The sequence below is a fragment of the Pezoporus occidentalis genome, unplaced genomic scaffold (genome assembly GCF_034315485.1).
Source record: "Pezoporus occidentalis ecotype Australia unplaced genomic scaffold, CSIRO_AGI_Poc_V1 ctg54, whole genome shotgun sequence".
Lineage (NCBI taxonomy): Eukaryota > Metazoa > Chordata > Aves > Psittaciformes > Psittacidae > Pezoporus > Pezoporus occidentalis.
In genome coordinates, this window is record NW_026915877.1 from 3804312 (window position 1) to 3831369 (window position 27058).

At 38.3% G+C, this 27058-nt stretch overlaps 1 protein-coding gene across 18 annotated transcripts in view; it reads right to left on the reverse strand.

Moving 5' to 3' along the window:
• Positions 1-379: 379 nt before the first annotated feature.
• The window catches only part of NEB (nebulin), a 116133-nt gene continuing 89454 nt past the window's right edge, over positions 380-27058 (reverse strand). For 4 of the 18 annotated variants that reach the window (XM_062637765.1, XM_062637760.1, XM_062637751.1 and 1 more), the window contains 28 exons: positions 26883-26993; positions 26630-26734; positions 25745-25849; positions 24119-24223; positions 23162-23272; positions 22611-22721; positions 20865-20978; positions 20621-20725; positions 20066-20170; positions 19381-19485; positions 18474-18566; positions 15752-15844; positions 14360-14452; positions 13798-13890; positions 10501-10593; positions 9611-9703; positions 8899-8991; positions 8193-8285; positions 7576-7668; positions 6518-6610; positions 6135-6227; positions 5761-5853; positions 4557-4664; positions 4054-4237; positions 3520-3612; positions 2351-2497; positions 1949-2058; positions 380-1232 (listed from right to left, as the gene is read on the reverse strand). In XM_062637765.1, coding sequence (XP_062493749.1) covers positions 1059-1232; positions 1949-2058; positions 2351-2497; positions 3520-3612; positions 4054-4237; positions 4557-4664; positions 5761-5853; positions 6135-6227; positions 6518-6610; positions 7576-7668; positions 8193-8285; positions 8899-8991; positions 9611-9703; positions 10501-10593; positions 13798-13890; positions 14360-14452; positions 15752-15844; positions 18474-18566; positions 19381-19485; positions 20066-20170; positions 20621-20725; positions 20865-20978; positions 22611-22721; positions 23162-23272; positions 24119-24223; positions 25745-25849; positions 26630-26734; positions 26883-26993 — 3009 coding nt within the window. In that variant the 3' untranslated portion in view covers positions 380-1058. Of the gene's footprint in view, positions 1233-1948; positions 2059-2350; positions 2498-3519; positions 3613-4053; positions 4238-4556; positions 4665-5760; positions 5854-6134; positions 6228-6517; positions 6611-7575; positions 7669-8192; positions 8286-8898; positions 8992-9610; positions 9704-10500; positions 10594-11781; positions 11940-12438; positions 12532-13797; positions 13891-14359; positions 14453-15751; positions 15845-18473; positions 18567-19380; positions 19486-20065; positions 20171-20620; positions 20726-20864; positions 20979-22610; positions 22722-23161; positions 23273-24118; positions 24224-25744; positions 25850-26629; positions 26735-26882; positions 26994-27058 lie in introns of those variants that run through there. The other 14 variants (XM_062637752.1, XM_062637750.1, XM_062637753.1 and 11 more) reach the window with 14 other exon arrangements.

The window sequence follows — 27058 nt, forward strand, 5'->3', positions numbered from 1 at the left end:
GTTGGCTGTGTATACCATGACATGCCATGAATTCCCTTTGAACTCTGAATTCCTCAGAGTTCATGTTGCAGTTCCTTCCACTGCTGACCTGTTCTTAATCTTTAGTCTATCCTGGACACAGTATACAGTGATTTCTTACTTCCTTCTTTCTTGGCAACCAGCTGGCACCAGCTGCTTCAGTAGAGGAAGCCAATAACCATGGTGTTCAGATACGATACGATACAACTTGTCTGGCTTCATCCAGAGACCCTCAGTTTCTTGTGGCTGTTGTATCCTCCACCGCCTCCTGGGTTCCTTCCTTTAATAGTTTTCTGAACAAAGCCAGTTTGCTGTGAGATTGATTCCCACTCTACAGCATGAGTGAATAAAGCACGCACACTGCAGAAATGTTAGCTTTATTTAGGCACTAATTTACAGGTAATAACAGCTTTTGACCCCAGAACAGTTGCATGAAAATCACATGCACAAGAGCTCAGCAAGCAGAAGGAGAGGCTTTCAGGTTGGGGTTTGGTTATCCCCCAAACCCCAGATAAATGTTGGTTTGAGATACTAAGCTTAAATATTGCTTATATGGAAAAGAAGTGAACAAATTCAAACATTTTAGACTAGCTCAAGAAAATACTCTCTCTATAGAGAATGAATAAAGTAATATTTGGTAATCTTAGTCATAAGTACGTGTGGAAAAATTTGGAGACACTGAGCTGGATTGTGTTCTGGCATAGTTAAATGCATGATGGTGTGTGGTGCTTGAAAGATCCAGGCAATATTTTAGAAATGTAGTTGTGGGGTTTTTTGGCATTGGAAGAAATACTGTTCTGAGCAGTGCCTGGTAGTGTGCTTACAGGTAATTTTCAAATACGTTTTGGAAGGATGTTTCAAGAGTATTTTGCGCTGCAGTTACTTTTTCCCCCCCCACAGTTCATAAGGCGCTATCAACATGGAAGACATTAAGGCACTTTGGAGAAAGCTTTACAAACCCTTTCCTAAGGCTCTTGACTTGAGCAGAGCCGGTGAGTCCATACCATGCTGATGCGCTTTATGGGAAGATACGGTTGGGTTTAGACAGCTTCTACGTAGTTGGCTGGCAGCATGCCAGTCTTGCCTGTTCTCTGGACGGTGCCATACATCCAGCCTTCATCAATGGATTGTACATTTACAATTGTGTCACCATCTTTGAAGGAAACTTCATCAGAATCAGCTGCCATATAGTCATACATGGCCCGGTAGGTCTTCTGTCAGGTGTAAGAAAGGGGGCAGAAAAGAGGGCAAAAAAAGGAGACATGTTTATAGTCCTGCTGTCAGCACTGATGGACATTGTTGGTGAGAAAAATGTAAAAGCAGGCTAAGGGCAAGTTATGCTTCAACTTATTTCAGTACTCTTAACAGTATTTCTGATGGCAGCATCTGCCTGGCCAAAATCTCCTGTCTTCAGATCACAAAACATTTCTTCTTAATAGCTAAATAAATACCTTAATTACCCAGGTCTCACAGTACCTTGGGTTACAGCCTTTGTGTTTTGGCAACACTGAGGCTGAACATGTCTGTAGTGTATTTGAGCAGCTATTGGCTTCAGGTAGCTCCAGCCATAACTTTTAAGTTATTGCCTCCCAGCAGATCTTGTGGGGAGACAATGCTATACCTATCTTCATGTAGCTTCTCCAAGACTCAATCTCAAGTGTAGGAAGAAGTGTTAAAGTTTTCAAGAACAGGGGAGGGTCTATCCCACTCCAATGACTTCACACCTTCACTGGGGTTTGTACCAAGCTTCAGCCCAGTGAGTAGGCTGTGGCCAACTTGGTCTTGGAAGCATGGTCTGAGGCATGATGTGGAGAATACGCCATCAGCTCTTGAAGACCTCCGGGGCTGTGCGCTTTTGGCAGGTACTTGTATGAACTTCTGCAGTAAGCCGGGAATGTGTGTCTTAATACAACCGAACGGTGTTACTTACCCCAGCAGTAGATGGGTGAGAGGGAACGGATGATACTGTCGTTTGCTGGGTAGCAACTGACGATGACCGTTGTTGCGGCAACTCTATGGTTTTAGTGTGCTTGTAGCCCACTACAAAAGGAAAATACAGTTTGTATTGTTTATTACACAGTTGGCAATAAGGTCAGAGTTGCTCTGAATAAAGACCATGGGTGGGTCATTAGGTGGGTCAAATCTGAAACACAGTTTTGCAGCTGTTGGTTGTTTCCATAGCTCCACATTTTGCATGTGTACTTAGGTGCTATTTCCTGGCTAAAGGGATTACTCAACATGAGCCAATGTCCAGCATTTCCCCACCAGATGGCCTGGATACTATGTGTCCCCATAGGGCAGTAAGTACGTAGCAAGTTTGTTCTCCTCCTACCTGTTGTAGTGGCAAAGAGGCCCCCACTGCTGTAGTAGGATAAATGTTGATCCACACCATCTGAGGGTTCAGACTTCTCATCGCCACCACTGAGGCTCAAGGCACTGGCAGAGCGGGAGTGCTCCCGGCTTCGGCGCTGGGCTTGGACTGCAAGGAGGAAGCAGGGGGAACCAATTTACATCTTCGTTTTGTAAGGAGATGCACATGTAAAAATACATGTGGATATAAATATGTACATGCATGCACACACAAACATATACATAGGTTACTTTGTATATACACACACGCATATTCTGTAAAAATACCTAAAGCTCTCCACTGTTGCTGCCAAAGTTGTGCTTAGAGTAGAAAACTGACACAGGCCCACACGCTAAGCAGGATTGGTTAGTGTATTGTACAAAGTTCATGGAAAAGAGCATGTGAGTTAATCACAGTATTTTTATGGTTACTCAGTGGTATTTGCCATTCTAAAAGTCTATGGGCAACATGCTGAAGTTCTACTCAGAAAAGCACAGTTATGTCCTTGTTAATATTCAGGTTTTTTTTTCCTTTCTCCCACTTCCTTCCCTTTAGTGGTAGCTGCTTCCAGAATTATTTCAATTATCCCATGCTTTCCTTATCAGTTGACAGAGCTGAGCCATGTCGAAGACTGTGGTTTCTATCATTCAGGATGCACTTCAAATAATTAGCAAGAAAGGAGCTTAAACAAACCAAAAAGGTAACTGAGGAACAGTATTTTTAGTTTTTTAAAAAGGAAGCGCACGTTACAGGTAAGCCACTGCATCATGCTATCTGTGGATCGAACACCCCTCTCCATGCCTGTGTTAGATCACTTATATATAAGATTAACATAGTTTTTGAGAAATGAGCTATAATTAAACAGCTAGCTGCATTCATGGAGCTAGCACAAATATATGTATACTGGTGAGGAGGAGCCATAGACAATTTTTCCTCTAGTTAACATTAATTCTCACAAGAACTGTGTCCCTCTATAACATTTGAAATCTTGTCTCTGTTTAAGTCAGCACACAACACTACACTTGCATTCTTGCACAGGTGGAGCGTGAACCTGTACTTTAGTGTCCCCAAGCTGTCGGCTTTACTTGGTTGGATTTGCACAAGTACAAAACCTATTTTGCACAAACAGTACTACAGCCTATGGAACAAACCAGAGATCATATGTAAGCTTCTGGACTGAATATTGTCTTCTGCTGGGTCATAGTCAAAGACTGACCCGGGATTAGTGCGCCACACACGAAGACCTGCAAGAAAAAGGGCATCTTCTGAGGAGATGCTGTAGCTCAAGCAGCTTTCAGAACTTGAGCAGCACATCTGTCCCGAAAAGGAGTAAAAGCATATCAGAAAAGGGCAAGCAGTATATGTCATCATAAGTCTCAAACCTATAGCACAGATTATTCTTAATTTATTTATTACATAATCTACATCAGTGAGGTATTTCTCTAGTATGCATGGTGATGGAAACTAAAAACGTAAGAGATGTAAATCCAGCATTATGTTAATAAATTTGGGCAGAATGGGACAGGCAGATGACAGACGATTTACAGTTGCTATTTTTGCAATGGACTGATAATGATAAGCTTGATTTGGTGCGGCTAATCTTAAATGCTACAACTCATCCCGGTCAGCTTGTGTTTTGTGTAAATGAAGTACCTGAATTGTTATAAAACCTAGGTTCTGCTTACCTGTGAGAGTCTCTTGATCCTGGTCCACGCGCTTTCGCTCCATTTCCACTACTCGCCGTTGGATGCCCCTGTAGCTAATGTCACTGAAGTCCTGCATGTTCTTCTTCACGCGTTCTGTAATGGGGTCAGTAACTACAGGTGTGAAACTACCTTTGCTTTTCTCAAACTCTTCATGGTATTTCACCTGCAATTTAAAATGAAGTGTCTGTTCTCTGTAGCTTAGATGAGTAGTTTTTATTCCTGCTCACCTCAGGTAAATTTCTAGTAGAGAGGTGCACTGCTATTTAGAACTTCTGTTTTCTCCAATCCAGGAACAATGAGAGAGCCTAACCCCAAACACCCCTCTCCTGCAGTCACTCTTTAGCACTTAATCTACTTGGGTAACTAGGCTTGGTATATGTACATTGTGCTCAGGCTGCCAACCCCAGAATGTCTCAGCAACAAGGTTATGTTCTTATTTACATCACCTGCCAAGTTAGAAATACATCTATAAATGGTCTTACTGTAGAGATGTTTTTCTGGGTCTCTCGCACCCGCCGCATCTCAGGTGTATCCAGTACATATGCAGCTTTGCCTTGTACTTGTTTTCGGAAACTGTCTGAATAAAGAACCTGCCAAATGAGAAAAAGGAAGTGAGAACAAGGCACCAAACTACTGCGTCATGAGGAATGAGCTGTACTGAAGCAACCTCACAAAGAAGGGGCAGGGGAAAGCAGCAGGATCTATACTGGTGAATAACATTAGAATGCAAAACAAAATTATTCTTCATAACTATATGAGATATGGACAGCTCTGGCCTTGATGCCAAACATTCCTGTTTTTTTTTATTAAAAGAGCCTTGTCTTTTTAACCTTGTAAGAACAGGTAGAGGTAATAATGCAGTAATAGTGGTCCAGGTACTATTTTCATATATTTGACCTGCACCTCACTGGCAGTTACCAGTGTGGAACATACAACGTAATTAGACCTGCATTTTTCACTGATATGCCATAATTTTTACTGGGTTTGTAGGGTTTCTTTTTTTTTGTTACAACAGTCACATCATACTTCTTTACACATCTGCAGATACTTTATTACTGGATTTATCAAGCCATGACAAAATTAAAGGCCAGGCTGGATGGAGCTTTGAGCAACCAGGTCTAGTGAAAGGTGTCCCTGCCCATGGCAGGGGATTGGAACTATATGGTCTTTAAGGTTCTTTCCAACCCAAACCTAAGATCCTATGATCTTATGTATATAAACATTTACAATGGGGTATTTCAGGATTTGCCTCTGGAGTAACAGGTTAGTAAAACAGGGCCTAAAGGCCATTTCCAGATTGATCATGTGTTAATACAGAACATCAGCAATCTAACATAGCATACTGTTACTGAAGAGCAATCGTTTTATATGCCATGCAGTGTAAGACAGTAAAACCAGAACATACTTGCAAGACTTGAAGCTAATATATGTTATTTGAAATTCAACTGTTGTTTAAAAATACCCTCCAAACTAAAGCAGCTAATCACACAGAAAGACTTGCTCAGCTGCTGTGGAAGGTAAAAAGCAAGCATTAAATGATTTTATTTTAGTATGGTTACTTCATACTTCCAAACTAGGTAGCTAGGTAGTCACGTTAACATCTGCATTGTTCATCTGAGTAAGGATTTCAAGGATTGAAATGTTACTTTTAAAAATATTGTCATGTATTGACTGAATAGAACGTACCGAGCTGATGTTTTCCTGATTGCGTTTAGCTCTCTCCATCTCTGGAGTCATCGGTGTTGGAGTTCCTTTTGCCAGATGTTCCTTGTACAAAACCTACAGTGTGCAAAAAGGTGTCCACAAATCAGACTGGAGTAAGTCATAGCTCATTCTGTAAATGGTGTTATTGATTAAGCATACTCATCACTGCAGGGATAGAAAAGATCTTGGGAAATAAAGCATCTAAAAAAGTTATTTGCTAGAGCAAAAGGTAAAAACCAAAGGGAAAAATAGGCGAAAGTAAGGAAAACTGAGAAAATAAGGCTAAGTTAGAAGTGGAGGTTTTGTTCAGAGTGGTTATTTTTAATATAAGGTGCTTGTCTATCTTCTTTCAATACCGAGCTAATCTGTTCTTGATTGCGTTTGACTCTCTCCATCTCTGGAGTAACCGGAGTGGGGGTTGCCTTCCCTAAGCCTTCTTTGTATACAACCTACAGAGCACAAAGTAACTCAAAGTCACAAATGTACAAATTAAAAGCTGTAACATTATTGGGTTTAGAGTAAACACCATTCATTGTGACAGAAAAAAATAAAAGGGTCATAGGGAAAATAGTATTAAAAAGTTAATTCACAAAAAAATTGCTTAAATACTATACTTTTAAGAAATTACTTTCTATGTTTGAGGGAAGAAAACTAGAGGGTTGGTTAAAACCAGGCAGACTTAAGTTATTTAGAAAAAAAATGCTCTATCATATCCTTTTTTACATCTTTCAGACAATACCGAGCTAATGTGTTCTTGATTGCGTTTGACTCTCTCCATCTCTGGAGTCAGAGGGGTGGGGGTTGCTCTCCCCAGGTTTTCTTTGTACAACACCTGTGGGATACAGAAGATGTATCCAGTATCTTAACCCTGCACACACACACCCCCCCAATCAAAAGGATTTGAACACAAATTATTACTTTGTTATCAAATTTCAAAAGAAGTCACAACTGATTATGATACACAGCACTGCACAAAAGGCAAACATCTACTGCTGTAAAGAAGGGTAAGAAAAATAAACTGTAAAAGGAAAGCTTGTTATTTTTTTGGTTAACAAAGACAGGCTCTATCCAGCTATAACTTTGACAACGGCCTGGGGAAGCTGCCCATGGACCTAGAGAACTAGTGAAGAAATGCTTTATCTGATGTTTTGCCTGTGTGTGAAGCAATCTGTGACCTTTTGGGAGGGAGTTGTGGTCACACTTACATTGGGCAGCCAAATACAGAAGGGTGTTGAGGATGGGTGTCTGGTATTGCTGCACAATTACACTTACCTATCTCCCCCAGCCACGAGGCCACCTAAAAGCCCTTGCTGATACACCACCCAGAACAGTTAACAGCCTTGTTCCTTTTGTGTCATTCTGGTCAAGGCATCCCAAGTCACATGTCAGAGCAATGCAGTCTCACATGGCTCCGAGACATGGGGGTTTTAGGGTGGAGTATTGGTTTCCTGTTAGTCTGTATTTGCTGAAGTCAAATATCCGTGAGAAGCCAATGAAAGCTCAAACACTGTGCATAGACAGATCAACCTGAGTATCTTCAACAAAGGCTGCTAAGCTTCTAATATTGTCTGGATAGAGCCCACAGGTACATAAACTGTGTTGCAGAAAAGGCCTAAATTTATGGATCAAACTGTTAACACTAAAGTAATTTTGTTTTAGGAGAGGAGCAATTAAATGGCAGAAAGAACTATACCTATCTTTTAAATTAGAATCAATCTTCAGTAGAAAGTTAGCGTGTTACTTTATTAAGATATAAGCATGAAGATAAAAAAAGAAATATATCTATTTTTAAGGTACCGAGCTAATGATTTCTTGGTTCCGTTTCACTCTCTCCATCTCTGGAGTGATTGGTGTTGGGGTCACTTTCCCCACATTTTCTTTGTACAAAACCTACAGGATACAAGGGAGTATCCAAATGTGATTTAAAAGGTACCATCACAAAAAAAAACAAACCACCACCCAAACCCAAAAACTAAAACAAGACCAAACCAACATACAACATGGCTTTTGAATCATTACACTTAGAAAGGGTTAGGCTTGGGGCATAATGCTTCTCCCAAAAGAAGCAATGGGAGCTTTGCCATCAATCCACTTGAATGCAGAAGTGGACCCTGCACGGAGTCAACACTGCCTACTTGTAGTAAGAAAGGGTTAAAAAAATTTGCACATAGATTATATCCATAAAAAAAAAAAAGGCAAACGTAGTTCTAGTAAAATCCTGCTTCAGACAGTGTTAAATAGAAGACATGATTAAAAAGAAGGTATCACTTGTTTGTAAGCACAGAAGGTAGGAGGTTTATGCTACACGACAGATTTGTCTTCTGAAGTTAGAAAGCACAGCTTACTAAATGCTGCAGTTACAATATTAAACACGTCATTCACATCCTAAGGAACTGGTTTCCTGTTAAAAATACCGAGCTAATGATTTCTTGATTGCGTTTAACTCTTTCCATCTCGGGAGTGACAGGTGTTGGGGTTGCTTTCCCTATGTTCTCTTTATACAACACCTATGAGACATAAGAAAGGAGCCAAAGAAAGCAACAATAAATAAAAAGCTATGCATAGAAAAAAATTCAAGCCCAAGGCATATTTTTCTTGTATTTATTTTCTCAGGACCTACGCAGTGCATATATTTTTAAAGAAGGTACTTAGCAGTATTTTGCTAGAGAAGTAGGGTTTGGCATACTGGCTTTTTAACATAAGATCACTCATATACGTATGTAAGTATATATATACACACACTTGTATAAGTACTGCATAAATGAGACCACAAAAATACCATATGGACGTGTTGAGGATTCCATGAACATGTAAATTACAATTTTTCTTTTTAAAAGAATGTCAGCACTGCAGAGAAAATGAGTGGAGTTTGTTAAGTGATTTTAGGATTAGAACAGGATATTAAAACCACTCTTGGAAAACAATAAAAACTCTTACCAAGTTAAAGTCACCACTGTAAACCACACAAGATGTGAGTAAGAAGTAAGCACTTCTGTAAGCTGCTTTAGAGCTATGGCTGACATTATTTTGGAACTAGCGTTACAGCGTCCATTTATTAAAACTGTTAAAATGTTCTTTTAAATAGAGTTAAAGGGAACTTCTTTTTTCTTAGCAAAGTACCGAGCTACAGATTTCTTGATTGCGTTTGACCCTCTCCATCTCTGGAGTGATAGGAGTGGGGGTCCCAGTCCCCACGCTCTCTTTGTACAACACCTGTGTAGCAACAAGAAGCATCCAAGAACATAATCACAACTCAATAATAATTACATCCAACATGAAGTCAAATATTTGAATCTGTGGTAGCTCAGTCTGCTCTAATGCGCTCCAAAGCTACCCCTGAAAGCAATGAAGGCTGGATTGCACCTTGAGGGTCTGGAGGCAAAAAGATCTATGGTTTTATCCTAGCAGATGCCATAAATCCAACACAAAAGCCTCTAACATCAAACACATTTTCATGGCGGAGGACGGCTTTTAGCCACCACTGAAACCTGCCAGAAAGTCAGACACACACCACCACCCCCTTCCATCTATAACAGCATTAAAAAAGGAAAATTATGGGATTTAAGAAAACAAACAAACAAACAAAAAAACACATATAAAAGAAAAAGTTGGAAGAGGGAGCAAAATGGTTAAAAATACTTAGGATAATGTAAATAATCACATATATGATGAAGTGGTAAGTCAGTAACATTGGAAAATATAGGGAAGAAGAAAGGATGTTTTATGAGTTGATTAAATGGAAGTAAGGAGTGGAATTGTTCATTTTTAATAAATGTTAAGAAGTTCCATTTAAGTGGAGTTAAAGGGAATCTATTTTTCCTCCACAAAATACCGAGCTAATGTGTTCTTGATTGCGTTTGACTCTCTCAAGCTCAGGAGTGACAGGTATTGGGGTTCCTGTCCCAAGATCCTCTTTGTACAACACCTGTGGAGTAACACGGCTGTATTAAAAAACAAAAAGAGGAACAAGCAAACGACAATAACACGCAGCTTGTGAGAAAACCAACTGAATGTTTTTCAAAGTTGCTCCTAGCCAAAGCTCGGAATAAAAGAGAAAAATTAAAATGCTTTCCAACACTATACAGCTAAATGCTAACACTCCACAATGCCTTTTGGGCGGAACCTAGAATACCTTCTCTCTTTGCTTCTCAGGAGCTATACAGAAAAACTGTCTGTGTAACAGTAGACCAGTAAAGACCTCCTAAAGGAAGAAGTTATCAAATGCAACACAAAAGGAACAAAGAAATCAATTCTCTTTCATTTACTCATTCCATAAACATCACAGCAGGTGACGCTACGTGTGTATTAGAGCACTGTTATACTGAGGTCACAGCCATGGATTTGTATCGGGCACAGAACTATTTAGTTCTCATATAGAAAGTAAGTAAAATCAGGGAAAAAGAACCAAAACAGCATCACACGAAACAAAAGTAAGGATTGTTGTGATTAAGAAAAGGAAAACCGTGTATTTTTAAGAAGAAAAAAAATTATAATCAAGCTGAAAGGAAAGGTAGAATTAAAAGTTATTAAGAGGATGTCATAAAAAAGAGGAACAAGAAAGATGTAAGTAACAATTACGGAGGAAAAAAAGATCTCAAAGGGACCAGATATTATTTTTGGTGTAAGTTGATTATAGGAGAAAGAAAAAAAATTTTTTGGTGTGTTAAAATTATTTTTAAATAGATTAAAAGGGAATTTTCTGCTTTTCAAATTGAAAAATACCGAGCTAATGTGTTCTTGATTGCGTTTGACTCTTTCAATCTCAGGAGTGACAGGTGTTGGGGTTCCTGTCCCCAGATCCTCTTTGTACAACACCTGCAGGGCAACATGGCTGCATTAAAGAAAAGAAAAAGGAACAAGCAAACCACAGTACCACTCTGTTTGCTGAGAGAACACGCAGAACATGAGAGATGCTTTTCTGAGATGCCCAGAATAAATACAGGGATTAAAAAGATCCATAAAAATAATAAACTAGTTTAAAACTCTGAAGACAGAGTTACACACTGATAAATCAGTATGACTTCTAGAATGCTAGAATACCTTCCTGACTGAAGTGCTTCTCAAGGTGGACATTTAAAACTGGTGAATAATTAGAAGACTGAAGTCTTATATAAATGATAATGAAGTATATTATCATCTCTTCCCCAGCAGTGAGGCAAAACTTTTCCTGACTGTACTTGAGCCATTGGAAAACTAGGTCGTAGTCCACCTTCCTAGAAGCTTTTCTGTACACACATGCACCCACCCTTCAACAAAAAGTCATCCATTCCCTGAGTGAAACAGTACTCGTCATCCAGAGTTTATCATCACAGAATCTAGCTTGCATATTACAGGAAGGATACAGAGACATGATCATAATAAAGGTATACGTGTGAAAATAGTACCTTAGAAATCGTAATTGCTACTGCTCTCCTATCACACATGACACTTTTGTCACCCAGACAAACAGGCTAATGTTACTAACTCATTTTTTTTACCCTGCAAACCTGTGGTCCCAACAAATCTAGAGCGGTTTACAGCAGCTGCAGATTTGGGCCACTCTCTCTGTGCAACAACATGAAAGACTCAAGAAAAGGCGGCATCAAATACAATGCAGAAGGAATAAAGACATCAATTTCATTTCATTTACCAGTTCCATAAACATCAGCGCAGGTTACACTGTCATGTGTCAGAGCACTGTTATCCCGAGGTCATGTCCACTGATTTGTATCAGGCAATAAATAGTTTAGTTTTTATATGCAGTAAAACCAGGGTGGGGAAAAACCCAACAACCAAGGATTGAAGTGATTAACAAAAGCAAAAGCAGATATTAAAGAGAAATAAATATGTTCAGAGTAAAAAGGAAGATGGGGAAATGGAATCTAAAAGTTATTAGTAAGATGATCCAATCAAAACAAAGTAACAACTACAGAGGAAAAAAAATGTCAAAACACAGGGAACAGGGTATTCTTTCTTGTGTAAATTGATTACAGGGAAATACAAGAGGGTTTTTTTGTGTGTGTGTGTGTTAAAATTATTTGCAAATAGATTAAAAGGGAAAATGCTGCTTTTCAAATTAAAAAAAATATCGAGCTAAAGTTCTCTTGATTGCGTTTGGCTCTCTCAATCTCAGGAGTGACAGGTGTTGGGGTTCCTGTCCCCAGATCCTCTTTGTACAACACCTGCAGGGTAACATGGGAGTTCAAATAAAGTTAAGTCCAAAAAATCCCAACTGTACTTGACGGAGGTAACACACATCCTTTTTGTGCCAACTAAATATACCAGAAAGCAGGAAAAATTAGGAAGTATAAACCAGTTAGCAAGTATGGTAAATTTAGAGGAAGTCTTCTCATAGCTAGAAACCTGTATCCTAATCCTTAGATATGCTTCCACAGAATAAGAAAGCATTAGAGGAATGGAATTAAGCAAATAAAAACCCCAGTGTTTTTTAAAAATGCAAAATGCCTTAAGCTTCACCAAAAAGAAACTAAAGGACATGAAGCATCAAGTGTTATAACAAAAATATTTAAAAAAATAAGTATATAAAATACAATGACTAAAATATATAACAGCAGAAAGGGGATGTTTCTATGTTTATAGGTTAATTGGAGGAAGCAGAAAATCCACAAGTGTTAAATAGTTACAGGGAACTTTTTTTTTCTTAAATGAGGAAAAAAATACCGAGCTAAAGTTTTCTTGGTTGCGTTTGACCCTTTCCATCTCAGGAGTGACAGGTACTGGGGTTCCAATGCCCAGCCCCTCTTTGTACAACACCTGTGCCACAACAGGGAGCGTTAAAAAGTAAAACAAAAAAAACACAACCGAAAAGGAAAAGGAAAAGGAAAAGGAAAGGAAAGGAAAGGAAAGGAAAGGAAAGGAAAGGAAAGGAAAGGAAAGGAAAGGAAAGGAAAGGAAAGGAAAGGGAAAAGGAAAGAGGAGGACAGGGAGGACAGAGAGAGAAGACAAGTAATTTAACATAGTGAAACTTCAAAATATGAAAAATAGAGCTTTGTCAGCCCTGTTCAAAGGCTAGCAAAAAACCTCAATGAAAATAATCTGCTAATATTACTGTGAAGTTTGCTGTCATCTCACTTGGGGGCACACAAGGAATGCCAGCAAGAACTGCAAGAGTTTTCTGTTACCTGAAAACTCACTTGCAAAGGAGGTTTTTTACTCAAACAAAAGATCTGGCATAAGCAGCTTTGCCTCTAAGACTTCTAAATAAGCTCACCAGCATAACAGAGAGCTGCCACGACCTCAGAGACAATTAACGCAGCAAAACATTTAACAACAGTGGCTTGTCTGAACTCTCCTATTAATTTCAAGTCAGGACTGAATTTCCTATCTGTCATGACTGAATTGGGTCACAGTGAGTCAAACTGACTTGCAAGTCACTCTAATTGAAACAAATACAGAACAAAATAATGACATAATGGTCATTTGACTGGAATGTGTTAGGAGTAGAAACAGTTTGGACAGAATTCATTACTACGGTAGTCTTTTCTTATATATGCAACTTTAGCCTTCTTTTTTTCATACTGCAGTGATATGATGATGCCACCCAGGTTTTCTTACAAAGACCTGTAGAATACTTAAAGCACCCACCCCAGCAAAACCAGGAAAAGAGACAGCACACACAAGTTACATTAGATTGCTTTGCTTCAGGAAGGGTTAAGAGTTCATTTTTCGTTTGCAGTGCACCCAGTGTGGGGAGTCTGAAGACTGTTAGAAGGATTGACTTTGTTATTGAAGAGGAGAATGATATCACTCAGACTACTACTATTTCACTGGGAAGAAAAATAAGGTACTGCTTAACTGCTTTAAGTAAACAAGGTTAGGATCTCACAGCTGGTACAATCTAATGACCACTAAGTTAGATTGAGTGAAAAAATATAAGGATACTGACAGAGGTTTAGTGATTTGATTAAAAAAAAGGTTGTTCAAAGTTCAACAAATAATTGAAACAAAAACGTAATATGGAGGAGTTAAAGGGACTTGATTTGCATTGGAAATGGTAGGGTTTGTTTTATTGAGCAATACCGAGCTAATGTTCTCTTGATTACGTTTGACTCTCTCCATCTCTGGAGTAACCGATGTTGGGATGCCAGTCCCTAAGCCCTCTTTGTATAACACCTGTGAGGTACAAGAAAGTTTCCACAAAAACAAGAAAAAAAACAAACAAACCCCCCAAAACACTCTACATAGGCAAACCCATTAAATCTATTTTGTGAGTTATGTTTAGCATTAGGGTCACTTCTTCGTTAATTCACACTTGCTCTAGAGGCAAATATTAAGGAAGAGGCTGATGGTTGATTATTCTATATATGACTACAGACAGTAGAAGATAAAGAGTTAAGAAAACCAAACATGGAGAAAAACACCATGTTAACTTCACAGCTACTTCCAGGTTGGTTCTTAAAAGAAACATGTAAAGTTGTAAATCATCAAAAAAAGTTCAAACACAAACAGGTGGAATATAAAGGAGTTAAAAATGTTGCCAAGGAAAAGACGGAAGAAGGGTGAGATTCCAACCCACTGAAGAAAAACAGATTATATGTTAGGGTGTTATGCAAAAATAAGCTGTTATGATTTTTTTAAATACCGAGCTAATGTGTTCTTGATTGCGTTTGACTCTCTCTATTTCTGGAGTGACAGGTGTTGGGATACCTGTCCCTAGGTCCTCTTTGTACAACACCTGCAGAACACAAGCACCCAGCAAGGTGAGAAGATCACATTCCTGCCATAACAACTACAGTATATTTGGACAGATAATTTACCTGGTTTACAGGTAAATAATAATCTGCGATTATACATAAATATATGCACAATTTATTTTACTCAGTGTACATCTTTATAAGCACAGCCAACAGCTCAGCAAAGAAATTAATGTCTGCTGTGTGAGCTCAGCAAAGAACTTAATGTCTGTGTTCAATGCCTGAACCCACTGAAGTCAATGGAATACTTCATTTCAGTAGGACAAAAGTTTAAATCTTCCGCTAACCTGGCATGAAAGGTAGGTAGGCTCTTCCTTCCATCTTAGTTTAGGAAATGTAACAGTATTACTTTTCAGGCAGTCAGCACTAATGGAAGCTATTTTTATGGTGTTAACAAATAGTTCAACCTTTTATAGACATGTTTAATACAAAAATACTCTGTAGTGGGCTCTATTTCTTTTTGCTTTTTGTGACTGTTTGTTTCAAACAGTACTATTTTACTTCAGTCTAGGTCTCTAGTAAGAAAAAACAATACAGTTTTAGCTGTCATATTATTAGCTTTGTTTTGTAATTGTTTGATTAAAAAAAAGTGCATTTTTCATTAAGAGTCACATAGGCAGTGCTAAAAAAAAAGGTTAACAAAAACCAAAACCAAAAAGAAAAAAACTCAGAAGAACACTGTTCGCTATGATTGAAACAATGAAAAAATACAAAAATAAATCAATCACAGCATGAGAAAAAAAAATATGTAAAAGGTTCAAAAAATGAAGAATCTTTTGAAAAAAACATTGTGCAGAAAGTACCAATAATTGCAAGACCATATCCTGACTCAATTCTGTATGCAGAGATCAAAGTAAAGCAGCCATGGTGCCAAATGAGGGAAGCATGTTGTGCTTTCAAATCCACACTCCCCTAGGTAAGGGAAGAGCCAGTACTGCTTTCACTTACAACGGTCACTAGGGTTTTGTGACTACAAAAAAGGTTCCCATTATTTTTTCCACAAAGTTCTGTCAGGCTGATCCATTTTTTCAGACTAATTGTAAGACATCTTGGTATTTTTTGTTTCTAGTTCTGTGTTTAGAAAAGGTCAGAAAAGTAATACAGGAAATGGCTGATTGTAATGATTCCTGCAAAAATTCATATATTTAAACTATCTGCTGCTGAATATAGGGATTTAAGAGAGCTGTTCTTTTTTCAGCAAAAAATACCCACAAACACCACCAAAGGCTGGAGCTTGAGCTCTCCGAGTATATAGGTTAATAGAAAATATCGGCTATTACCGAACTGATGTGCTTCTGTGTCTCCTTGACACGCTTCACTTCTGGAAGATCAGGAATTGGAGTTCCTTTCCCAATACTCTCCTTGTATTTAACCTGCGAAGGCAAAGACATTAGAGAAAGGTAAAAGGATTTAGATTAAAGGACAGCTGACACGTGTATGCATAACAAGTTACATGAATACAGAAACTTAAGTCTTTTACACTTAAACTCCTTCAGATCTCAGGTACTAAATGTATTTCGATAGAACAAAATAATCAAGGAACCTTCTATTCCAGTTACCTAATAGGTAACTCTGCCACACCTCTACAAAGCACTTTAACAACCACTAGCGTAAAAAAGCAGCAACTTGTTTGAGGCAGAATTTTTCAACCGAAGCTTAAAATTTGGGTATCTGTCTCCCAGGAGCTTCATTTCAGCAAGAACCACCCCCCTGATCCAAACCAACTGAACCATTTCAAGATTTCTTACACAGAGTTCCAAAAAACTGTGATATTAAAAATTTAAAATAATTTCTGAAAATTTTAGCATAATGGCATTGAAAAGAGCACCTAAATGCACATGTGGATATATGAAGAGCATTGTACTGATCTCATAAAGACTGAGAACTTAAAAGATCTCCTTGGCTTTACGATGAGCAGTGCGGCTTCCCATCGTCTTTACAAGCCATGTGTCAGAAGGCAATGTTAGCTGTTGACAAGATGTCACTGTGAAGAGCTTTTCACTAAAAGAGTTTTCTAACACCAGGTGTAAATAACTTTGCACCTGATACCATTTGGTCTTTCCACCTTCAACAAAAGCAAGAGTCATCATACAAGATTTTAACAACTGCAGTGCATTTCTACTTCAGCATAACAAAAAAAAAAAAATAAATATTTCACAAGAACTTTAGCATGAAGCAAATTGGCTGAAATGTTAGTATCTTTTATACTGAGCATTCAAAAAAACATGAAAAAGATTTACAAGTTTTGAAAGAAAATACATACAATTATTCCAACTGTAGTGTGCTACAATTTTTTACAGAGTATGAAAGTTTTCCAAGACATGCTTTAGTAAGGCTCTTGACACTGTTTGCCTAGCATCTTCACACACAAGCTAACAATGAATGGGTTACAAGTAAGTGCAAACAGCCTGAACAGCCAGGTCCAGAGCATTTTGACCAGTGGCTCAAGGGCCAGTCGTAGGCAAGTCACCAATGGTGTACCCCGGGTCAGTACTGGGGCCAATACTGTTTAACATCCTCACGAGAGACCTGAATGCCCAGAGTGCACCCTCAGCAAGTTTGAAAATGACACCAAGCTGTGAGGATTGGCTGATGCATCCAAGGGTTGTGGTGCCACCCAGAGGGACTTCAACAGGCTGGAGAAATGAGCTGAGAGGCATCTTGTGACGTTCAGTGGGGGGAAATGCAAAGTCCTGCAATGGGGGAGGAATAGCCCCAGGCTGGGGTACATGCTGAGGGCTAACTGCCTGGGAAGCACATCTGCAGAGAAGGACCTTGGGAACCTGGCAGACAACTAGCTGACCATGAGCCATCAATGTACCCTCTTGGCAAAGGCCAACATCATCCCTGGCTGCATTAAGACAGGCACTGCCAGCAGGTTAACCGAGCGGATCCTTCCCCTTTACTCAGCAATGGTGAGGCCACATCTGGAATTCTGTCTCCAGTTCTGGGTTTGCCAGTACAAGAAAGACTTAATGGAGCAAGTGCAGCATGGAACTACAAAGATGAGTAAGAGACAGGAGCATCTTTGATATGGGAAGAGGCCTAGAGGGCTGGGACTCTTCAGCCTGAAGAAGAGTATGTGCAGGGGGAAATTATCAATGTGTATAACACTACACATTACAAGGGCATGTAGGGATAGGACAAGGGGGAATGGCTTTAAACTGAAAAAGGGTAGATTTAGATTAGATCTTAGGAAGAAGCTCTTTTCTATGCAGGTGGTGAGGCACTGGCACAGGCTGCCCAGAAAAGCTGTGCCTGACCCATCCCTGGCATTGTTCGAGGCCAGGTTGGACAAGGCTTTGAGCAACATGGTCTAGTGGAAGGTATTCCTGCCTATGCAGGGGGGTTGGAACTAGATGATCTTTAAGATCACTTGCAGCCCAAACCATTCTGTGGTGATTCTATGAAATACCTAGTGAGAAGAAATGAAGAAGAGAGAGCTACTTTTCCTGGAAGTGTTCAGTGACAGGACAAGAGGTAATAGGCACAAATTAAAAAATGGAAAATTCAGTCTGGACACAGGAAAACACTTCTTTACTGGGAGGGTGGTCAGTCACTGGAACAGGTTGCCCAGAGAGGTTGTGGAGTCTTCATCCTTTGAGATAGTCAAAACTCAAATGGACGTGGTCCCAGACAACCTTCCCTAGCTGATTCTGCTTGAAGGGTTTTGAGTAGACAATCTTAAGAGTCACTTCAACCCTAAATAATTATTTGATTCTGTGCTAAATATACTATGTTTGGGATGAGATTAAAACCATGCCAAGAGCTTTCAAGTTTTAGAAATGAATTGTAAGTAACAAATTAAATGTTAATTATCAGAAAGATTACTGTTTAAGTAACAAGAATAGGGAAAAACTTTTAGAAAGTATCCCTTAGCTGGATGGATTATTGCCAAACCACTGTTAGCAACATTTAAAGAAATAAGGGGGGGGGAGGGGGGAATATATTATTTCAAGTTGAATTAGCACTGGTAGAGTATTAAAAATCAATTCTTTGTACCGAGCTGATTGCATCCTGGGTTCGTTTAACTCTCTGCATCTCTGGTGTCTTTTCAATAGTAGTTCCAGTTCCAATATCTTCTTTATATAAAATCTTAATATTTAGAATGAAGACAACAAGGTTAAGCGTACAAAACACAACATTCTTTCTAATAGCACATGAATACAGGCTCATGACAGTGATTTGAACACAACAGTGCAGACCATTAAAGCCAACTTGGAGCCTCATCTTTAGTTACTGCCTTACTACATATCTGAAGACTGTCTTACTATACAACTGCCCTTTGTGCAAAAAGGGGCTGAGCATTTATATTTGTAGTGCATTTTCAAGTAGAGTATCAAAATATTTGCAGGCTAATTTTAGGACTGGAGACTAGTATTTGCTCTATTTTTTTCCTTTTCTAATTTGCTTTAGTATGTTTTACACAAATGTCTTCCACTTAGTTATTCACTATGCTAATGGAGCTAGTGGCAAAACAATACAGAAGACTTCAAGCACTTCATGGTAACACATGAAATGTAAAACAGGCCAGGCAGACAGCTCACTTATCACTGAAAGAAGGCAACTGCCACACAACAATACAGTACTCACATGGTAACAGGACAAAAGAAAGGTGGATACTAGTAACATCAATTTAAATACAGGATTGACTAACTATATCACAGCTGTGAATATGTGAATATGCGCAATCAGGGCACTCTACAAAAAACAGTAGTTAAAAAGGGGTAGCAAATGCCAGCTAAATCTACTTAAAATATGATTAGTTTTGTTTGAAAAAGTTCTTATAAGCATTCAAGCTGATCAAGAACTTAAACACCTGTAAGATAAGAGCCCCAAATGGTTAATTTATTAAGTACATTAAACTGTATTTTTTGCAATGAGAACTGAAAACAGAAGGTAACTATACCGAGCTGAAATTCTTCTGGTTTTCTTTCACACGCAGCATTTCTGGTGTGTCTTGTACAACTGTAACTTTTCCTTTACTGTTCTGTAGGTCCCACTGGTACTGAAGCTGTTGAAAAAGTTAAAATAAAATGTCAAATGTTGACTCCATGCCTTAAAAATTTACTTACAGAGTTTTCTTTGAAGATGAGGAAAAAAAGGTACACCTCATAAGGTCATTTTAACACCACCATTAGTGGTACTACAGTTAAAGGTATTCTCATTTAAATTAGCAGTAGCAGATCCTTAACTGAAAAATTTTGAAAGGCGCCAGACTGTCTCAACAATGCAAATCAAAGATTTCAACTCAGGTTGTGGAGTTCTATTACTGACCACAGTCTTGGAAGTAGCCCGACTGACAACAAAGGACAAGTTCTGTAAGCATAATTCTCTTATCACTTGCAAAGGAATTGTCAGAGGCTGCAGAAGAAAGTTTTCTTCAAAACTGTTAACAGCATCATTTCGGTTCCCTTTGTAATGCATATGTGGGGTGCTGCATACACAACAGACCCTCTGATTGAAGATTCCTGAAAATAGGAAGCAGCCTAGTTGGGATTACAGAGTGATATCGGGACCTGATTAAATGAAAAGAAAAAAACAGATTTTTCACGATTTGACAGTAACAGTGGTTTTTTTATTTATATACATACTGTGCTGAAGTTCTTCTGATTCTCACGGACTCTCTGTATTTCTGGTGTGTCTGCTACAGGCACATAGTAAGGCATGCTCTTTTCTGCATCTTCTTTATACTTTTTCTGATGGTAAATACAAAATACATTCCATTAATACAAAAATAGTAATAAACAATCTGGCATTACTTATTGTTGCATAATGTCCATCTTTATGGAAAAGTGAGTACTTCTGTGTCTGATACAAATTCAGATTATGCCTCTGTGTAAGATTTATTTTAAACATTAAGTTACTAAGGAGTATGAAAACTAAGCTAAATCTACTTAGAACCAAATTAGCTTTGGTATTGCAAAAGCAATATAAATTATTGTTTCCTTTTATACAGTATTAAAATAAATTATTTTCATTATCAAAATGGAATTCTAGAGTAAGAGATGTCACATCACAGCTCTAGAGAAATCTGTTTTCTGGTGCATCTCCTGAACATCGGGACAGGTAGTCATTCAAGTGCTCCAAATTAGTATCCCCTCAAGGTTCCCACATGAACAATGATTAAATTGCTTCATTCAAGATACCTGGCTTGAAAGGTTCTTGACCTGCTGGGCATGAATAATCTCCGGAGTATCGACAACACTGGTGTAGTTGGCTTTCTCCATTTCTGCCAACTGTTTGTACTTGATCTGTTGGGGAAAGCTCACATTTAGGTGCCTTTATCATATTTTGACAACAATTTTCATTTGGCTTAATCAGAAAAAAACTGTTAATAAATTTTCCTTTAAAAAAGTCATCAGATATGATACATGCGGTATTCACACAGACCTGGCTGGCAATGTCAGTGGCATTCTTTGCTCTCACAAAATCTGGTGTCTCCAAAGCCAGTTCTGTCAGACCTTTCCCTCTGATTTCTAATTCCAAAGCTTTTTTGTACTCTTTCTGCAGATAAAGACAGTAAAGAGATACCTTGTCAATACGAACCAAATACCTTTAGCACCTCAGCTAGTTTAATGGCCACACAAAAACCAAGAATACTACTAATATAAACTCACAATTAAACACATAAATGATGTCACTAAAGTGTCTACTTTATGACTTAAATCTTAAGAACAAACAGCCCCACTTCAGCAGTAAATGGCGCACACTACAGGCCAGCTGTATTAAGGTCACTCTTCCAACACCAGTAATCTCAAAGTGTGATTTCCTTTAGGTGATCAGCAATTCATGCAAAACTGTAACTTGAACAGAGGAGAAGCAACAGAGAACGAGCAGTGTATGAAATGCATGTAGCAGTGAAGAGTGGTCCCAGATGTTTCAAACTGAGCATGTCGAAAAAAATGCAAGGTGCCAGGATTCTCTGTGACATTTGGGGCCCTTTGGAATGGATACCCTCCTTAAAAACTCAGTGCTGTAGCAGCCACCCTTCCCAAACAGATCTTCCAGTAAGGTCTAAAAGATTTATATTGTACAATTCATATTGTATATTGTATAATTCATACTGGACAGGGTGCTGAGACATCTAGTCTAGGTCAAGTTGCCTAGAAAGGTTGGACTAGATGATCTTTGAGGTCCCTTCCAGCGTAGTATTCTATAATTCTACGATTCATATCTCTCTATGCCAACTCTGCTGAATTTAGCTGAATACATCTGTAATATTCTGGTAACAAAATACAGGCTCCTTGAATAACTCAAAACCTCTGCACTACTGAGTACAAAATGCTGTTGTAAGGATGTTTGTCTTCAAAGTATTTTGTTAAGAAGCAAAATCAGAAGTAACACTAAAAAGTTACTTTTTTTCACCTTTCAGGCTGCTGATGATGATAAGGCTCCTAAAATATGAACTAGTCTTATCCCATGAAGGCAATCACCCTGAAATACTTATTATACCAGTCCACCATACAAATAAAGCAGCTGTTAGGTTTGCATCCTGACTGCTGGCCACCTTTCTGTGTCAAAGTGGGGAAGACTGCCTCAGCCATCAGCCCAACAGCTGCCAACTGGGCATCAATCCTGGGCAGGGGGAAGAGCTCATGAGAATGGCTGGTGTTTCTGACATGCTCATCAAGCATAAAGCATGATAAAAAATAGCTCTTTCCTGCACAGCATACCTCCCAAAGCAGGAGCATGCCAGTCTGGTTCTGTCACTGTAGTCCTTTTCTGATCTCTCACTTTTGCTTCTTGTTTCCACAGCCCTGGTCCTTAGTTTCTAATCCTTGGTTAAGTGCTCCTGACCCAAGATGCTTAAGTTTACACAACTGACAAACTGATACCTCTGATTCTTATGCTTAGCCCTGCTGCATCACAGTGCTGGCTTTGTCCATCCCTTGACAATCGATCACAGCACCTATTTCCCACCTATATTCCTGATAGGAACTACAAAGCTAAAAAAAGCTCACGTAAAAGTTCAGGCTCACAGCTTTATCCTTAGTCAACCACATACTTTTTCTTTTTTTTTTCCCCAAGAGTTTCTAGGGAGTTATAAAGTTCATACTGGTGTTACACAGCCATAAGCGTTTGTCAGTTGGAGGTTATTACATCCATTCATTATTTTCTAAATAGCTTTTGGAATACCTCGTTCAGGATTTGAGTTGCATTCTTTGCTCTTAGCATGTCTGGAGTCTCTTCTAAAGAGGTTAGTCCTTTGCCTTTGACACCTTCCTCCAGATCCTTCCTGTACTCTTTCTGCAGAAGAAAGAACATGAAAACTGCAAAACCAGACTAAAAAGAGTTCTGTATTCCACAACTTTGTTGCAAAAAAAATTTCAACAAACAAAAACAAAACCACCAAAAATTTCAAATGAAAAAAAATTTTTTTGAAACAAAAAAGAATATCCCATAGGGTTATATAACAACTACTACAACAGAATAGAGTGTGGTAATTATTGTTTAAGATAAATTGCAAAGGCGCACACACATATACACCCCACCATGTAACAGTTAGACTGATGTATGCCAGAAAGGATGCAGCAAATACAAATACAGTTACTGAACAGTAACAAATTAGATCACAAAATATATGGAATCATGCTTAATGTGAATGGTTAGGAAAAAGAAAGCAGTGAAGAACTGCTTAGTGGAATTATTTAACTTGACAGAGGAAAGAAGCACAGAATAACTGCTACCTCGCTTGCTATTTTGGTTGCGTATTTGACGTGTAATAAGGATGGTGTAACCTCCAAGCCAGTAAGGTTTCTGCCCTTAATGTTCTCTTCAAAGTCCTTCTTATATTCTTTCTAATGAGAGTAAAAAAAAGCCAAAACAAAAAAACCACACAAAATCCCAAATTGCAAATATTTCTTATATTATTTTTAGTTACACAAAAAACTACTGGGAGGATGGAGCAGTGGTTTTGTATTAATGTCACAGTCAATGCCGTGGGCATGTAGAGCAATAAATCCTGTTTCTACTAAAGCCAATGAACCATCTCATGACTTTCAATGGAAATATGACCTGACCCTGCTTTTTTTTTTAATCTTTTTCTACTTAGTTGTACATGCCAAGAAAATGTTCAATGGAAACACTCAAACATAATGACTTTTGGCTGTATACAACTGTTTCTCAGCATGTGCAAGCCTTCATCTGTCACAGAACAAGATTACAAACAGAAAAGAACTGCTTGAGGAAATAGAATTACAAGTCAGTGAAGAACACTATGACGCCAGAAACAAAGACGAAATAAATAGGTTTCTCAAAGACAGAGTTCTAAGGTGAAAAAAATAACCAGGGTACTTTCTGTGGACTATGATGATAACTGACACACATACTCTTGTTGCATATTTTAAGTGAAATGAATTTCATATTACATTTCTTCTAAAGACTCGAAGACTTGCTTAAGCTTCATTTACTGACAGCTTCTTGATGAAAAATTACAGATGATACTTCAGCATGACATGGGAAAGCTTCATGGATTTTGAATGTAGTATTTCTTAACCAATATAAAGAAATGTGATACAGCTATATTTTTTCAGTTTATCAGCATGCACAAGATGCAAGGATAATTGCCTAAGTCACTGTAAAAGTTTAACCCAGAAAAAAAAAAAAAAAGTTTTTTAGTCTGTCAGTATTGATTTTAACCATACCTCACTCTGCATGAGCTGAGATTCCTTTGCAGTAAGGTATGTTGGTGTTTCAAAGTCCAACATAGGTTTTCCTTTTTCCTTCTCATACTTTTCTCTGTATTTCACCTGAGAAGAAAATAAAAATATTACCCTCAATTAAAGAACCAACTTATCAACTAGTATGTTTCTACTATAGTCAACAGATCCGTGGTAAATGGCTTTAAACTGAAAGAGGGTAGATTTAAATTAGATAGTAGGAAGAAGTTCTTCACTGTGAGGGTGGTGAGGCTCTGGCACAGGTTGCCCAGAGGAGCTGTGCCATCCCTGGAAATGTTCAAGGCTAGGCTGGACAGGGCTTTGAGCAACTTGCTCTAGTGGAAAGATGGAACCTGCCCTGTGGCACGGGGGTTGAAACTAGATGATATTTATTGTCCCTTCTAACCCAAACCATTCTGTGACTCTGTGATTCTATGATTCTATGAAAAGATTAATGTTTAATATTGAAATCTGTATTATTGTCAATAAAATGTAAAAAACAAAGGTCAGGCTTGCAGCAACATGTGTGGCCTAAAATTCTACTGACTTTTGTTGTAGAGAATAAGCAGTGTTAGCTCAGATTTCAAGAAGACAGGTAGCTATAAAAATCTAACTTGCAAGCACTCAGACTGCTCATGGCCCTGGCTGAGTTCAGCCAGTTACATGTTAGGTATTATATAGATTGCTGTGTAAACAACCAAGTATTATACAGATTGCTGGATTGTCAGCAGCAGGAATGAAAAGATGTAGTTTAGTGACTTGCTAACTAAAATGTTCACAAGGATGAAGATATTCTTGCTTCAATTTACAGTTATCAGCCTCTAGGGCATCAATCTTCAGACTCCTGCATGAGCTTATGCTATGTCTTTGGCTGAGATACATCCTGATCTCAAACTGGAGCAACAAGTAGTGACTTTAACTACAAACCTATTCACAACCATTTCCTTATAGTCCTTTGCTATGTAAGGTTTTTGTTCTTCCACGCCATGCAGCAGAAGAGTAACTATGGCCCTTTGCATTCTAGCAGTAATTTGTCTCTTTGCTTTACAGTCAATAAATACCTGGAATAGAACCTGGAATAAAGAGGAATAGAGACCAAATCAGAGTATGAATTCCTCTGGAATAATCCACCATTTGCTGTATTCCAGAGGGGAAAAATGTTGGACACATTTAATAGCAGTTGTAGCTATTGTTTTGGTTAAAGCGATTTTGGATGCAGAATGAGGCTAGAATGGATAAAGCAGTTGAAAATATACTGTCAGCAACAACCCTACTTCTTTCAATTTCCATTTTCTGTGATTACCAAGTCATTTTTTTACAGACAAAATCACCCAAATTAATATATTTTACTGTGTAAAAAGATGCATATACAACAGTCATAAGTAACTCTGAGATCTACTCTAGAATGAAGGTATCATTCAGATATTTTGTTTTTTCTAAACTTGCAAATGTGCAAATATTTCTCATTGATGTGTTTACTCAGGTGTGCAGTGCTCATAAAGCGGGTAGGCAGAGAGGTTATTACATTTTGGAGAATTTGCTAGGACAACTTCAGTGATGGAGACTGATACTCAGTGAGTAGGGTTAATGAGAAACAGCTGACCAACTTACGTGGCTCTGTAGTTCTGATGCCTCCCTTAGATGAACCTGTTCAAGATTATCTGGCACCACAAGGTAGTGACCCTTACTCTTCTCATATTGCTTCTTGTACTGGTACTGAGGGGAAGGTGTCAAAAATCATCTCAATAACAAAAAAAATTATCCCCCAGCAAATTTATTTGTTAGGTCCAATCAAAGCAACACTTCAATGGAACATCAAGAGAAATTAGAAATGCAAAAAGTAAAACAAAAGCAAGAAGTTTAATTCCCAGTATCAGATAAAACTTCTAAAGATGTAGGTAAACAGTTACTTTTTTTTGACCATTTTGATTGAAACAAAGATTTTTTCAAAACCAGAATTAAAGAAAAAAAAGAAAAGAAAAAAAGAAAACAGAGTGGATACATGAAAAAGCTGCATTAGGCAATAATGATTTTTTTACTTTTCTCAGTAAAATTATTGAGTATTTTGTTAGGCATGATTCTGTACGTCTACACCAGGGGGATGTTAAGCATAAATACGAAATGAAAAAAATAGACAAAAATTAAAAAATTAAATATAGCAAGCAGTAAATAAGACAAAAAAAATCAGAAAAAAAGAGAAGAAGATGGTATTTGTTAGTGTAATGCAATCAGTTAAAATGTAATAAAGAGGATTTAAAATATTAGCAGTTCCGCAGCTGGTAAAGATTTGACTTCCCAGAGGACAAATGGGGCAAAATTGCTAGTTAACAGGAAATAATCATTAGAAAGTAGAGGAAGAGATCACTACCAGGTGACATCCCATGAACAATAGCAGAGGGAGTAACTGTTACAGAAGTATTTAGCAGAGATCATTTCAGAATAGAATCAACAGTAATGGAAAAAACAAACAAGTCTGGGATTAGTTAACGAGCTTACAGCACTGGCGAGCTGGCTTGTACTCAGGACATGGTTCATGATCAGCGATTCAGACATGTCAGTGACAGGCTTATGAAGTTTCTTTAAATCTGCCTTGTATTTCACCTGCCGGTAAGAAAGGACAAACATCATCAGAAAAGACAACTGCTAGTAAAACTGGTGATGTTGGATGCATTAAGAACATAAAGGAGGTCTTCGTTAAAAAAATCTGAAACTTTTAATTTCCCTATGGGAAAAGCATAAGTAAACATACCTCACTAGCCAAGTTGTGAGCATCTTTCATGGTCTTGTAGATTTTAGCCTCCTTTAAATCATACTTTGGCTTTTTACCCATCTCTTTGGAAAAATTCTCCTTGTATTTCACCTAAATTAAAAACAAACAGATATTACAATTGATCTTGAGTGCTCACGTCGGCTGCAGAAGGCAGA